The sequence below is a fragment of the Pieris brassicae genome, chromosome 3 (genome assembly GCF_905147105.1).
Source record: "Pieris brassicae chromosome 3, ilPieBrab1.1, whole genome shotgun sequence".
Taxonomy (NCBI): Eukaryota; Metazoa; Arthropoda; class Insecta; order Lepidoptera; family Pieridae; genus Pieris; species Pieris brassicae.
This window is the reverse complement of record NC_059667.1, coordinates 3,898,962-3,915,333: the sequence shown is the minus strand read 5'-3', so window position 1 is coordinate 3,915,333 and position 16,372 is coordinate 3,898,962. Positions and strand designations below refer to the sequence as shown.

Here is a 16,372-nt window from a genome sequence, read left to right as displayed (position 1 = left end):
CAAGGAAAATTATAAAAGTATATCGAACGGCCCTAGCTAATGGACAAGAAGAAATAACAAAGATTGTTTCGTAGTGAAATCATGAGACTCATTCTTATGATTTTGTTGAATTATAGTTATTACGTCTGAACGGAAACAGTTTCTATAGATTTCACATTTTAATTGCTATATCCTGTGGGAATCCGGTTCTTAACACGTCGCTTATACAAGATAATACCGATAATCTTTGACAAGATAAAATATACGTTAAACGGCCTACAGGAGAATATTTTATGTATTTTCAAACTATGTAATCAGTTAATTACGCTATGATATTCTGTGTGATTTTTAAAACAACCGAGAAATTATTTAAATAATTTTTCATGTATTAAATTAATATAATTTTGATAGTTTGGAAATAGATTAAATATCAAGTACAGTAGTAGAGGTAATGTTTTTAGTTGTCAATGTCAGACATTTCTTTTTCCCGCCATAAATTCTTATTAAATTGCCTTTGATGAGTCATAGTGTACACTTGAATACAGGATATTCAAACTGAGAGAGTCAAACATTTTGTGAAAGCGAGACACTTTCGAAGCTATTTGCGTTGTACAAGTCTTATTAATTGACATCTGTGGCGGTCTCTGACCCTAATTGGATGAATGTCCAATAAGAGTCTTCGTAAGGGTCTGGTCAGTATTGGTTACGTGGGATAAATAAACCTAATGAATATTGCTATTTTTTTGTTTATTGAATAGGCAAATAGGTGACCAGCCTTCTGTGCCTGACCCACGCCGTCGACTTTTTGGGTCTAAGGCAAGTCGGTTTCCTCACGATGTTTTCCTTCACCTTTCGAGCGAATGTTAAATGCGCGAATGCTTAGAAAGAAAATCCATTGGTGCACAACCGGGGAGCGAACCTACGACCTCAGGGATAAGCGTCGCACGCTGAAGCCACTAGGCCAACACTGCTTTTACCAACTCAAAAGCAATTTAAACATTAAATTTATTTTTTATATTAAAGAGAAAGATTAATTTTATTTTATTGTATTTTCTTTAAGGAGTTGAAGGTAAAATATGTTTTCTGACAATGGATAAATAATAAAATAATCTATATTGAGTCATACCAATTACCGACGTTGACCGATACCGGTATAATAACCAAAGCTACATGAGTCAGCTTGGTCGTGGGCGCAATACTCTGAACAGTCAATGATCAGATAATTTAAACAAGAATGATTAATGATAATCTTGGAAGTTTTACTATTATGTTTTGATCTCTTTGGTCCAAGCGTCCTTTCTATTTGAAAGGACTCCTTACCAGGCCATAAAATTAAAAAAAAACAGTATTTGAATAAAGAACTCTATTTGATAAACATGAAGACAATTTAAAAAAGGAACACTATAATCTTATAATCTAGTTTCATGAAACTAACTTGAAAATATTTCAAACAGATGAAGAAGCAATAAGGACTTTTTTCTCGGATAAGATTGCTATGTTACAGCATAATACGGTACATACATGGTACTTGAGAAACATGTAGACGCCATATTCCACGTTCAAAACGCCATTTCTAACATCTACTGGTATTTTTAATTAAGCGGATGCTAAGGCAGTTCTAATTAATTAATATTAAATAGTCTGCGTATAAATTATCAATTACTAATACTTTCTCCTATGATCCTAGTGATCTGTATTTTATGTGGTATTATGAATCTTAATCTTTTTTATTTATTGAATATAATAATAATAAATTTCATGGTTGTTCACAATATGCATAGTAAAACAAAACATCATATTTTAATACAGCAATTTAATAATTATACAAATGAAAATAAAAATCATAGAGAAGTGAAGCATCTATAAATGCGTTCAACATTGTAGTTGTTCTTACCAGCATCTCTTTCATACGAAGATAAATTAAAAATAAAACACGGACGGAATAGTAATGGAACATTCATCTAAAATACAAGTATAACATTACTTTATATACTATAAAAACTATATACCTCAATAAATCGTACGTTAAGGTCATATAATCATCGTGACTACCCAATAGCACTCGTACGTGACGTCGTAAATAACGTCCAATTAAACTTATACATATACTTTCACATTTTTGTTGCTCCTTTGTCAAAGGAAGCATAACGAGCAGTTTACACAGTTCCTTTCAAGTTATTATAGGTTTTTATATCTATAAACTTTATTAGGGTACAATAGTTTGTACAATACAATAAATGTTTCCTTATACGCTTCTGAAAGAACTAAAAGTTATTTTGGCCAATTTATCAAACTTTTTGAGAGCTTGATTGGATATTCGGTGTTTTCTCGTATTTTACAGCTTGTACATGTGTTTGTTGTTCCCTCTTTATAATGAGAAAAATAATTTTCTATTCTAACCAGTATTTCCCGAGATTAAGGCAACCTAACAAACTTTTCAGGCTTTCAACCTAATGAAATATTATATCTTATTACGTTCAGTAATATATATTTATATGATAGGCAAATGAGCCGACGGAACAGCCATAACCCGCATCACGAAGCCTATGGATACTCTCGTTAGTGTGTGCGTTACACCCTTTAAGTGTGACGTAGTAGGCATTTTTTTTTAAATTTGGAGGCTGTCTCTCAGGGACGACCTCCACTGGAAGCCGGTTCCACAGCTCGCTAGTTCTATGGATATGCTTACAGAAGCGTACCGTAGAACACTCCCAGCCATGATGTGGACCGGATGAAACCTGGAATTATTTCGGTTAGGGAACAAAACGAGGCAGAAAGCATCAGCCCAAACATTTCTTTATAACACTCTCCATAGTACGCTTTGTATTGTCATTCAATTCGCTTATTTTAACGTGATATCATTTCTGCCGCATATTGTAAGAGACACGATAGATTTGCTATCACAAATGGGTCAGCCGAATCTGCAATAGTTATCTGAGTTGGTTGCACGACTGCAATAATGATTCGGTGCTTTCTCAGGACTATGGTTTTCCGGGGTCACGGTGTCGAGAGATAAACAGACAGGTAGTTTTTATCGTGACGTCGTGTTCGGGCTGTCTTTTGAATTGCCGAATAAGTATTTTCCTATGCGGGACTATTTTTAAATTTAACTGTACGAAAATCCGTATTATACATACGTATACGTATATTGTGTGTAGACTAACCAACATTTGTCTCATTATGGTAGCGTCAAGCAATGTAATGTTAATATGTTTTCCCACACTGAAATTTACGAGGTTGTTTTTAGTTTCAATCAGACGTTACCACTACTATTAATTGTAAATTGCAAAGTAGCTCACTTGTAAAACAAATCTTCGTTACAAACGCGCACTTTCGAAAAATTTATTCAATAAAAATGATTTCATAAAATTTCTTATTCAAATATATGAAAACGGAGCCAAGAGATTTATAGAGTTAGTAAGTTTTAATAAGTAGGTACACTGCCAAGCCGTGCGAAGTTACAACGTTACAAGTTTGGATCGTAGTTCTACTTAGGCAAAACTTTGTACACTTCGTAAACTTCGCGTAGATTTCAAGAATAATAAACTACAAATTGTTTTAAATTAAATAGTAATCTATCGAGAATCTCCCAAAGCAAGAAACAACGCTATTTGTAATTTAAGACTGTTAAAAATACTTTAGTACGAAGCAGCCTCCTTAATAATTTACAAAAATTCATAGTACCTAATTAACAATAATAAATAAAATCGGTATCGGTTTCGGTTTGTTAAAGAAATCTCGTTCATTAATAACAATCCCTAACATCAAAGATCAAATTACCACAATAACATCCATTACATAGACAATGACTAAAAAGGATCCTGGGCATAGATAATAAAAAATTTAAAAACAGATTACAGTAAGTTTCAATCAAACTGTACAATAGCTAAATGTCGCTAAATATCCATGTGCGCTGATATTGCACTTGCGAATACGAAGATAAACAGAATCGTGACAAGTAGGCATAATTCAGGTCCGTTATGTGATAATGAACATGCTCCACTTGTACCATTTGCTGGAGCTTTCTACAAATTGTCTTGTAAATAGCCTTATTACAAAACTGTCAACAAGGCTAATCTACTTATTAAGCGTTTATGTCGCGTTTCTAGAATTCGGGGGCAAGTACGGCTCCTAGAATAACCAGTTATTAGTGAAATAGACTCATAATTATGTCTAAATGTGTCCCTAAATCAAAATTTAAATTGTAACCAAAATATAGTTTTCGTATTTTTTCTAATTATTAAAATAAAAAAATCGAATAATTTTATTTTAAAAAATATGTAATGGGAAGGTACTTCATTTTGTTGTGAATGAAAGTGTGATTGACGGGTATAGCAACGTTTACCCGTCAATCAACAATCAACCGTTATTACTATTTGTAACTTATATATAGTACTATAAACCTTTATAACTAATTAATTAATAAAATTAATCTAGTTCGTCCTAAAAACGCATATTGTCTATATTATGTAACTCGAGTGTTGCAACATGCAAACAAAGCGAAAAATAATATCTCAAAAGGAAACAAAATTCTATTGTAACGTTACGCAATGAGCGAATCTATATAATTAAACAATATTTAACCTTTGTTATTTATTTATTCAAATTCCCGCTCTTTAATCTCAAATGTATGACATTTTATCTAAACATAAATGTTAAATAATAAATAGTACAAAAAAACCAATAACTTTTGTTAAGCAGAACAAAAAATAATACAAAGACTATACGAATAGATTTTAATATTTAAATCCCGATACGGCAGTAATTCTACTTCCGTTACATCACCTACCAACCCAAACAATTAATGTTATTAGAATTATTAGTTCATTCATGAGTAAGTTAACAAGATATTTATAAAATAATATATGAAATCTTCTCTATAATGTTAATTATAAATCGATGTATTACTTAATACGTATTGTGAAACTTTAAATCCCTTTGGGAGACGCTTTTGTTGCCAGTCTTCAATGTCCGCACTAAGTATAAATTATAATATCTAATGAAAATGCTAATGAGATCGTGTGCGGTCCATTATGATGTTTAATAAAGCGGTTAACGGCGGGATGTTTGGCTAGATAGCGGGACAACGGCATTCGTGCCTTTCATCATTTATGTGAGATCAATCTCACTTTACATCTTATACAGGCGACCTGTTCCATTTATTTTTTATAATATTTTTAACATAGGCTTTGACTCAGAGATAACGTAACATTCAATTGAGGCTGAAATCGGTTAGAGAATTTTAGTTTATGCGTTACAAATGTATTTATTTTCCGCGAAATTGGCATAAAGATAAATTATCCGTCTTATCTATAAATATAATATCAGAAGGTAAGATTATAATGTGATTAAAATTATCATAATTTAACTATAATTATATTTATTTAGCGAATAGATGGAATAATATAATTCTTTAAATATGATCGATGTCTAATGTTTGCGTGTATTTCTTGATAAAATAAACAACATTTATTGTTGAGTGCTATCAGAGAACACAGGACCGATACTCATATTTTGGCAACGATTGAATTGCACTAGACTAACTTCTCGTCTAAAGAATTTTATTTTCATTTAACTATCCGTGTGTAATTTTAAAGATTTAGCTAAATACGATGAATTAAGGGGCCGGTTTGCCAAACTACTAATAATATAAGTCATAATTACAGACTAATCTCATACTAGTTTATTTACGTAAAGCTTTTTGCAGCATAGTCGTGATGTAACACTATCTAAATTAAATAAATCGCCATATACGATTTGTTCTATTATAGGCCTACGTAACAATGTAACATTAAGGTTAATCGGGACTGTAAGGTGTCTTTATTTGTTCTTTATAAGGCTGCTTATCTCCTTTAGTCATCAAACTAAAGCTTTCTTAAAGTCCTTCTCAACTAGGCCGTTATTTTATGATATGATAAAACATACTATGGATTTTAATTAATAACAATTAACGGTTGAATTTTTTTTCCTTAAATTACAATATTTTACGTCAAATAAAAAACTTCTTTTGTTCTGTACAGTTATGTGGTTTAGACGTCATTATAGTTTTTATATAAGATCGAGTTAATTTACTACCTCCTATGTTGATTTATTTTATGAACAAAGGAACAAAGTTTCCTTAGTACCTACCTCCATATTCTTAATTACACTGTCATATTTAATAATTATAATAAACATAACATAAACGACTCTTCGTATACCAGTTTTCTTAACTAAATCATATCAAGTAATCTAACTTTACTGCGTTTAAAAGCACGACAATAGTTTTTTGCAATCTCCAAATAATACGTAAATATGACAATGATCGAATCATTAACCTCGATATAAGATTTGCTCACCTGTCTCGGCTATCCTTACGAGAAACACTGGTTTCTATTTGTAAACAACTTGATTGTATGGAAATATAAATACGTGCACATCTGGTAACGTTCAGCGCAAGACTGGTTAGTGGTTAGTGGTTACTGGTGGCCCAGCGTTCTAAGCAAATGCATTCGCCTCTTGAGCTCGATTTTGATAGTAGGCATATGGTATATGTTACGACTGATATTTTTATTTAAAAAATGTAGCCTTCTAGCTACACTCATAGCTAGGTTTTGATGAGAAAGTTTCAATGCGATCATATCACAAGATGTACACAAAAACTTTTATTTTTATTCGGTTGAAGTTTCAAGGCTCAATCAACAATAAGCTAACCAGTCAGAAAGAGTAATGTATCAAAATCTCCGCAAATGCGATCGTATAATGAATAATTCAAACTGTGAAAGCAGTCGTTATATAAGCAATAACCACTATTGCTGAAACTGGATACTCGTTCAATCAAGCTAGTTTTGACACTGATATTATATGATAACAATAATAGTATATATTACTAACCATCCTTATTATAAAAGAAGAATTTGCTTATTTCAATAAGGTCAGAACCTCTAGACTGGGTTTTTTCATTTAATGGAGATAAACAAATCGTCAGAAACAGTTATACTGTATAAAACTAAATATTAGATATATTTAGATTTCCATAAATGGGACATTAGGAGATTCTTAAATTTAATTAACAACAAGTTACTATTACCATTCGTACCGGCGTAAAACTGTCGCACGGTAAAAAGGTACAACCACCAAAAATTAGTTTTTTATCAGTTTTATCTTAGACATTTAATAAATAGAACCAGTATTTTAAGTAATAAGATCGAGGTGTTATGCGTTTCATATTATAAAGTACATTGTTTTTATCATCTCCGTTAGTTCTCACGGCCAAAACATCTGCCGAAACTGGATAGACCGGAAACTTTAAGGCTATATAGTTTCTTGAACCACACATCCTTCGGTTTTTATAAAACATAAGTCTGCTTATATTCGAACAAATGCCGTAATTTGAGAAAGTAATATATTGATAATTTATTTGATATATCTATAAATTGTAGAAATTGTGGAGCAAACCCGTTATACATATAAAACGTGATGTTTACGGTCAGTTAGGTTAAAAAAACAGTTATTAAGTTTTCAATCATAATAAATACAACTTAACTTATTTCAAAAGCATCGAAAGAAAAAAAACCGCCAGTATTAAATGCGATAAGCTATTTATTAATGGACACGAAAAAAGAAAGAAATTACTGTTTTATAAGATCCGTTTTAAACATAGTTTAATTCAAATACATAATGGAACTAACGGGTCTGATTTGGACCACAGATAAAATATTAAAGTACGTAGTAGATTCGTTATATTACTTATAATTGACTGCGCATTGTGAGAAAATAACGCTATTTGAATCTTATATCTTCTATCTTATAGCGGTAAATATCTTTTGGCTATGACGGTAAAAAATAAGTTAAATTTTTTGGCAAAATTTTACATCAACTAAATATTTTTTTTGTTGTCAATGACGATTTGATATTTTATGTTTGCCTTAAGGAAAATATGTGATTAACCTTCTACGTCTTGCCTTCTTTATAATGGGCATTTCATGAGGTACAAATTTGTAGGTATATATAATTAGCTATAGTTTCCAAGGTATAAATTTTAGTTATTATATGTATATTATTATTATATTATTTTATATCCTATAAAACTCGAAGAGGTTGAGTAACAGATTAAAATTGATATATGCCATTAGATAGGCATATTTTATGAGTACAATTATCCAACACAACATTTTCTTCAGATCGCGTTTCCATCTCACATTACGAGGACATTACATTGAAGTGTGTGGTTTTATGAGACACTCATTATTATTAATCTGACTTGCCTCTGTTTCATTAAGATCTGATGTTTAAGACAAAACTTATTACGGCATTTTAAGATAATTTAAATCTCTGTAATAAGGCATACTATACGTATATTATGCTGATAGAAATTAATAATTTTCCAATAAAGGGCGTTTCATAAATTTCTGACGGGAACCACCTCATATAGAATAAAAATGAAAGAAAACAAAATATGTATCGCCTTTTGAAAATATTATTTAGAAACTGTTTAAACCGCCTTAAGCGTTCTTTAATACTCGGGAAAGCGCGTGTCGTTTAAATTCGATACAATCTCATTGTTTATGCCATGTCGAGGCCGACCCCAGATACAAAACGTAGATAATAGATATAGTAAGAAATAACAATCTCGTCATGCCGGTGAACATTGCGCGCTAGTATTCACAATAATTTCAATAAACGATGACAGATGCACTTGAACCTAACATAGGTTATAAATGTATGACATTTTATAAATCTTTACATCGATCGGCTTTCGTTATAAAATAATTTTGCATCTGTCAACAATATTTGAACTATGTGTGTCATAGTTTAGTTAATGTGTGTCACGGGCGTTCCATCTCTGATGTGATTACGAATATGATAAAGCTTTTATTTCATTTTAATACGATTTAATGTGACCGTAATGTCTTTATTAAATTTATCTATATATATACAAATATCAAGCCAATGCGTTTGGTTCTAACTGGAAAACAATAGAAAGACAATGTCTAACCACATTTACAATGTTGCAACTACGACAAATACAATTGTTAGAAAGTTAACATAAAACACAATAGCGTATTTATTTCGTGACACCTAACTTGCTACTTGCATACCTAATATTAAACGTAAATTATATAATATCTAGGTATTTCATGGTACCCATTACACGCGCGTATTCCCTGATGGGAAGACATAGTTTTTCACTATCTTTGGTTAGTTCTATTCGTACATCAATACTAAAACAATACTTTTGTTCCATGCATCGTGTATCAACATAGGACCAGGTACGTATAATTATTTAATGCAGTTGAATCGAAGTTTCATACACGTTTTTTAAAGGTTAATGAGCTAGCTAGAAAGTACTCATTAAAATGCGCTCTTCTCATTTAGGAAGACGTAATTTTGACTTGTTTTTGCACATGCTACCGTCGCTTTACTAGCCAATAGTTTTAGCAATATCGGTTTTAGTGAATTGTGATTATAACGATGTCGAGTAGTTAGCGTTCAGCGCTGTTCAAGTGTCAGGCGCTGAGTGAGTGTGATGTTTCAGCGCGGCTACCTCGAAGGTCTGCGTTCATCACTCGGTGGCTGGACGCAGAAAGTTAAGTCATGGTACTGGGGACGACCTCTAGTAAGTGGCCCGGCCTTCCACCGACGAAATCAGCGAACTGTCTTAGCACATTGACAATTACTTTTGCACGATAAAAACCTTTTTCAAAATTCTCGCTTCGAAATCGGAAATTGCTTGATGTTAGAAATATTTTTTTTTTCACTTCCGTTATTGTTGCACATTTTGACGTTTCGTTTTCTTATGAGTAGTGTCGCACTTTTGTTTTCACTGCGGTTATCATTTGTAAATTGTCGTTATTGTTAGTCAGTAGACGTGAATGATTTAATGCATGACGATAGAGGTAATTCTGTAGCCATCGAATCTTTCTACCGGTATTCTTGTGACCATCGCGATTTCGTTAACGACTGCATGAGCCGAAATGAGTTCGTTATTTGGTTAATTATTTTCGACATGCTCTCTATTTATGTTGAATTTATTTATGTTGCAACTTTCATTTCCTAAATCGGCTCTAAGTCTTAATTGGATATAACGATGCCTCATGAAACAATCCGACACTGTAAATTGTAAAATAAGTATAGTACCACGCCACCGAGTGATCGAAAAGCATGATTAATGCCTCCAGTTCACATCTCACTTTCAGCTTCTCAAACTCCGGGATCATTTACTTTGTAATTGAAGCACAAATAATGTTCTCCGTTTCTGCCAACCCCTACACAGTCCCATTAGAGCACATGTTGTATTTAGAGGCTGATAAAGTCTTGCTGTTAGAGTAGAAACAGTTTTAGTGTGGATGTTGTAAATTGCTTAGGTTTTAATACTCATGAAATTGTCAAATACGTTAAGTCCAAATACTTGAAATATATTTTGGTTTATTTAGTTCAGATATTTTGCAGGAACTAGCACACAAATTGTCGAGAAGTTTCGATATGAAGGAGGAGGGTGGTGCTCTGTTAGATGATCGGGGAATAAGGAGACATCAATCTATGCAAAGACTACAACACGGGGAAGGTCAAGATGAGAATCGTACTGCGAGAGTCGTGCCGGACCATCATGGAAATCTACATATAACTGTAAAGAAAACCAAGCCCATACTAGGCATTGCGATTGAAGGTGGCGCGAACACGAAACACCCACTGCCGAGAATAATTAATATCCACGTAAGATTTCATATTCAATTTGTTAATATTATAATAAATAATTATCTTTAAACATTCCTCTATTTAAATTTACAAGGGAACTATATCCTCTCAACTATTAACAGTTTAAAGAAAATGCACATCTGCTGTATGAGAGCGTTTTATTAGAAATAAAAATAATGGATGTAGATCTAGATTACCAACAAAATCATTTTTTTCTCGATCCCAGACAAAAAACCGTGGCCCTACAACCTTTTAGTCGGAACCTCAGATTTCTGTATCACTTGTTATTTCTAATAGGCGAGCAGGTGATCAGCCTTCGGTGCCCGTTACGTCACTATTAGAGTCTTAGACACTGCGTCATAGACAGAAAGTAAATTCTTTACAGCCGGGAATCGAACCTTCGATCTCAGCGCACACCAAAGCCACTTGACAACTGTTCTTTCTCTCGATACAGAAATCTAAAATAAAACTGAAACAGAGATTTAAAAAAAAACATATTATTCACAAAATTCATTTCATTTTCCAGGAACATGGTTCAGCGTATGAGGCTGGGGGACTGGAAGTGGGTCAACTTATACTGGCGGTGGATGGTCAGCGTGTTGAGGGGATGCAGCATCAAGAAGTGGCACGGCTTATTGCCGAGTCTTTTGCTCAGAGGGATAAACCGGTATGTATAAATTTAATATAGAGAAAGATTAGTTCTTTAACTACGATTAATATATGCAGATATTTTTCACGCTTCCCTAACTCTTACAAAATAAATAGTAACCCTCCATTTTAACACACTTCACTTAGTTTGCCTAAGCCTGAGTCGTGCTGTATTAAGAAAACAAACAGTGGATAGTTTATTCTTTTATATTAACTCAATACATATTAACTATATTCTTAAATTTTTGCGCCTGACATTAAAAAGAGTCAAATTCGTTGCAAAAGTGTTAATATTATCTTCGTAGGAGCGTACATATATGAATGGCCCGTTCGTATAGTGAAATGTAGTTAGTGTATTTGGTAATTTCACTAAATATTTGATAAAGTTTACATAATATTTTTATTATTCTATGAATTTTCAGGAAATAGAATTCCTAGTAGTCGAAGCAAAGAAGTCCAACTTAGAGCCGAAGCCAACAGCTCTTATATTTTTGGAGGCCTAACATCTACTGTCCCTCCCCGCCAGCGACCCGCCGTCCGCGCTGGGCAACGCGACGTCTCGGGTCGACCTCACCGCACCCACCACGGAATAGCCAACTCCAACCTGCGCTGTCACATGCTCTTCTAAACGATTCCGATATACGCCGGCGTTAACAGTCTCGTCGTTTATGGTTTTTGAAAGTTCTTCCGAAAAAAATTTTTATTCAGCGATCTCCTAGAGATAATTTAAGATCAACTCCCAACTTCAGAAGATAGCTATGACACTATGACTATAGTTTGAATAAAAACAAAAACCGATCGGGACTGACGTCAGCAACAGAAAAGCATTAGCTTAATTGCTTACGCAAACACGACAGGCGCAAATCGGTAAAACGTTTGCTCTATATTGAAATGGTGTACGTTTAACGTTGCAACGGACTGTAATGAGAATACAATTAAGCAGGTTTCCGAAGGCTAAAGTAATGGCACAAGGGAGGCGAAAATAAATCCTAAACCTTACGAACTTTTTAAAATTACTCAAAAAGCACATTGCCCAACTTTGAAATGTCCATAACATCTGGACAGCACGGGTAGAGAAATTTTGGAAATCCTTTTCTATACTGTAACCATTTTGCCAGTATGGTGACTGAATTTTATAATCTAATTTTACTAATCTACATTTTAAAATTATCACTATCACAAAAGGTTATTCGCAAGGTAGAATTTGAATCATCTAAATAGAAGTAGGGTTATGAAGTGATAGTTTCGCTAATAGTTTGGCATTGGTGCTATGAGTAATAGATCATCTTTATAAAATTTCGCTTGAATCATGCAACTTTTAGAGCTTTGTTTCGCGAGCATTTCACAAAAATATCATTAGATCGACGTCATCCATGTGCCATCATTGCATTCATAGATACTACGCGGGTCATGTCATACCAGATCGTTGTTTCGATGGTAGGTTTTAGATACAGTTTAGTTTGAGTTTAATGTGAATGAAGTTGAATTACATTAGATCTTTACTTTTAATCGACTTAAAGTACCTCAACTTATTGATCATCAAATGAAGCGACATATTAGGAAAGTTTTTGTACTCTTGGGTAACGTTTTGAAGTAAAGATTCCTTCTACAGTTCAAAATTCCTCGAATTTAACTGTCGTTCACAATTAACTCGCACTAGGTCCTTAGCATCATCACGTCGCCAGTAGAGTTGAGCTTGCAGCAAGGCGCAAACTAAGCAACTAATAACAACGACATTGGAAATTCTCAGAATGCGACTGACAGCCTTAGGAAATTTTGATTTATATTTATGTCCAGTTTGCTTAGAAGAAAAAGCGCCACATATTCCAAATTGAAGCGGTGAGATAAGGAGGTTATGGCGGAGAGGGATTAGCCCACTCATTGTTTAATGTAAACATAGTATAATTGGTGTTTGCAATATAATCGATTTTGTGTTAGATGTTAGAGACCCCACGTCACATTTATGTCAAACCTGTAACCGATAGACCAAAACGTGATTAGTTGCTTTGCCAAATTGCAACTTTCTAAATTCACGTGACACACAATTTTATCGCGTGAATTTTATGATCTCGGATAAATTTGTATGTTATGAGTTCATAATCTGTAGGCCATAGGAAATTAGAATTTCTTATTTTTGCTCTAAGCGGCAACAAACACAGCAAATCTTATCATTCGTTCTATCTCTCATTTCTTATGTATATTAAGGGTTCACATTATTGAAACTAAGTTTTTAAATAACCAAATCCTCTGATTGTACTAATTTATTCAAATATCTTTAATAATAACTTTTAATTATTAGACCGTTCCTTAGGATTCACTTAGATTTAGTATCTTCCCAAGGGTTTGAAGTTTGGTTTGTGATTTACACTGACTACGATTGTTTTACAGCGGTGAACACAGGCATCTGTCTTAGAAATAAATAATTAAACCCATCTATCATGCCTCATTGAGCTTAACGGAACTTTTGCCTTCTAACGTAAATCTATGGCCTACAGCTTAAAGTTGACGTCACAAGCTGCAGAAAATATATAACCAATCATTGTCGTTGTCGCTGAAGCTTAATCAATGTACATAATCTGTAGATATTTCACTAGTATTACACAAATGATATTAAGTGTTATATTCAATAATTTAAATCGTTTAATTATCGAAACATTTAAAATGTATATAATAATTGGCGTATCATTTTACAGTAGGGCCTGGGCCTTTATTATCTTAGGCGTCTTAGAATTGGTATCACTGTGGTGGACCACGCGGCCACTTTATATACGCCTATGTATATAACTCGGTAATGTAAATATGTGTAATATAACTATTCAGATTAGTGCCAAAAGCCTAACCCTTCATATATGTACAAATCAAATGCAGTTTATCTACCGATTAGGTCGCTAATTCACGAGATACGCTTTTTAATATAGGATTTGATAATAAGGTTTAATTATATACGGCATATGTTTTATTTTAATGATTTGTATATATGAAGTATATTCTCGTGGACGGTTTCTTCTACTTCTTAGCTATAACTTTAAGATCCTTTGTAGATTGTAATAAATTCATATTTATCATTCTAATTTTATTATCTGAATGAATGTATCTTAACGTCATATTTTATTCGGTTTAGGCGTATAAAATGTAACGGGTTTAAAGTTCATAATATTTCTTTCTTAAATTGATGATTCCAATGCTTTATTTACAGCAGTGATTATCGAGTTAAGTTAATGTAATAATATAGTTAAAACCCGTTAGTTTTATTTAAATAAACATATTTGCTTAAAGTGTGACTAACTATATAAAATAAATTTATTTTTACAGAGAATTTCTTTATCTGGTATAATAAATGTAATGTAGATTAATTTATCACTTGCGACTATGTCAATTCATTTAACAAAGCAATGTTTAATTAGTACCTATTTAATAGGTTAATTATTAGCAAAATGATATACGTACTATTAAAATTATGTTAAAATTATTCCCATAAAAGTGCAGTTTCAGGTTTAATAGACACGGGCAGTGAAAGGCCAACATCGTTATTAATTATTAATAAAAAGTCTATTATTCGAGGATATATGACTAATTACCTAAGTACTAGTTCTTTAACTAACTAGTTCTAAGTTTAAGTTTTGGTGTATTATAATTTTTTGTCCTGTTAAATTTATTAACGCAGAAATTATACAATTTAATTTTTAAATTTGTTTTTGGAATACGCTATGTACAGCGTGCATCATCATTTCGTTTTCTTCAAAGGAAAACTTACGAAACTATAGTCAATAGATGATGATGTTATATTATCTCGCATTATCTATGATGTACATAAAACCCTACGTGTAAATTCGGTGCAATTATCACGCGTTTCACGGCCCGTGTTTAGGAAGCATATACCACGATACACCTCAGAGTCGAGACTTAACGCTAAGTTACTTCCTTATGTCAACGATTGACAAGCTAAGTCTCGGCTCTGAATCATTCCCAACGTCACTTGCACAAGATATTATTATAACGCTGCCTTAACCGTTGTGCTAGGTATATTGATATGACAAATAATTTTTTAATAGAAAATTATTTAATCTAATTATCGTACCTTAAATGCAAATACTATCCAATGATTTTTCTATTAAATATTTTCATCGCTATAGCCCAGCAAATTCCTATCTATTCTATACCGTCCATTTATTTTTCCTCAGTTTGTTATTTATTGCGAATATTGTAAGGACCTCGATGTGTTATTAGGTCAATAGAACCTTCATGCTGGCATTACGTTGAGAAGATCTATATTGTAGTTTGTTGTTAAGTTTGCCGTTGATAACAAAATATATTGTTACCTAGATAGAAATTTGTTTTATTTCTTCCGAGTAAATAACGTTTATTAGTACTTATTACAATCAAGTATACATTATTTACAATTTTCTTACCTATGGGGTTAATAAAAATAAAAAGAATTAAAAACAATGAAAATTAATAAGTTTTATCCCTGTGGCAGTGTACCTTTAACGCTGGCAGTATTTCCTCGCTGTATTGCGATACTTACTCGTAGAGCCAGGAAAGCACCAGCTCTGAGGTTACCCCTATCTACCAGGCGTCAACTGAAATCTTTACCTTTTTTCCTTAGTTAATTTTAAAGTATGTATCTCGAGCCTACTAGTAATCTAAAATTGTATGTTGTAGGGATAATCTTAGGAACTACTGGACCGTTAGAAAGGTACGTAATGTCGGACTGTAATAGGCTATATGAACCTGAAAATGAAAAGGCTTTCCCGTAGTAATCCGATTCGCAAATCTCACGCCGCAATCTCTCCCTCAATCTCTTTTAATTCTCTCGCTGGCTTACTGATAAGAAATATTACAGTTAAGAACATATTCAGGCTTACAGAAAAGTTGTAGAGCCTGATAATGCTTACAGAAAACTCAGCGACAACATTTGTCTAACATTATATAAATACATGTCCACCGCCGCGTGTTCGCGATAAAATAAAAAATGCAAAAATAAAACAACTAAGATTGTTGCTTTTTTTTTAATATTTTTCAAAAATGTCTATCAAAAAGTCATCCATGAGAAAGGTATGTAAATTTC

At 32.8% G+C, this 16,372-nt stretch overlaps 1 protein-coding gene across 1 annotated transcript in view; it reads left to right on the top strand.

Annotated features, from left to right (window-relative positions):
- The window catches only part of LOC123707269 (whirlin), a 59,009-nt gene extending 43,381 nt beyond the window's left edge, over nucleotides 1–15,628 (top strand). The window contains exons 16-20 of the mRNA XM_045657170.1: nucleotides 9,225–9,230; nucleotides 9,497–9,577; nucleotides 10,411–10,674; nucleotides 11,183–11,323; nucleotides 11,727–15,628. Coding sequence (XP_045513126.1) covers nucleotides 9,225–9,230; nucleotides 9,497–9,577; nucleotides 10,411–10,674; nucleotides 11,183–11,323; nucleotides 11,727–11,807 — 573 coding nt within the window. The 3' untranslated portion in view covers nucleotides 11,808–15,628. The remainder of the gene's footprint in view (nucleotides 1–9,224; nucleotides 9,231–9,496; nucleotides 9,578–10,410; nucleotides 10,675–11,182; nucleotides 11,324–11,726) is intronic.
- The last annotated feature ends 744 nt before the right edge of the window (nucleotides 15,629–16,372 follow it).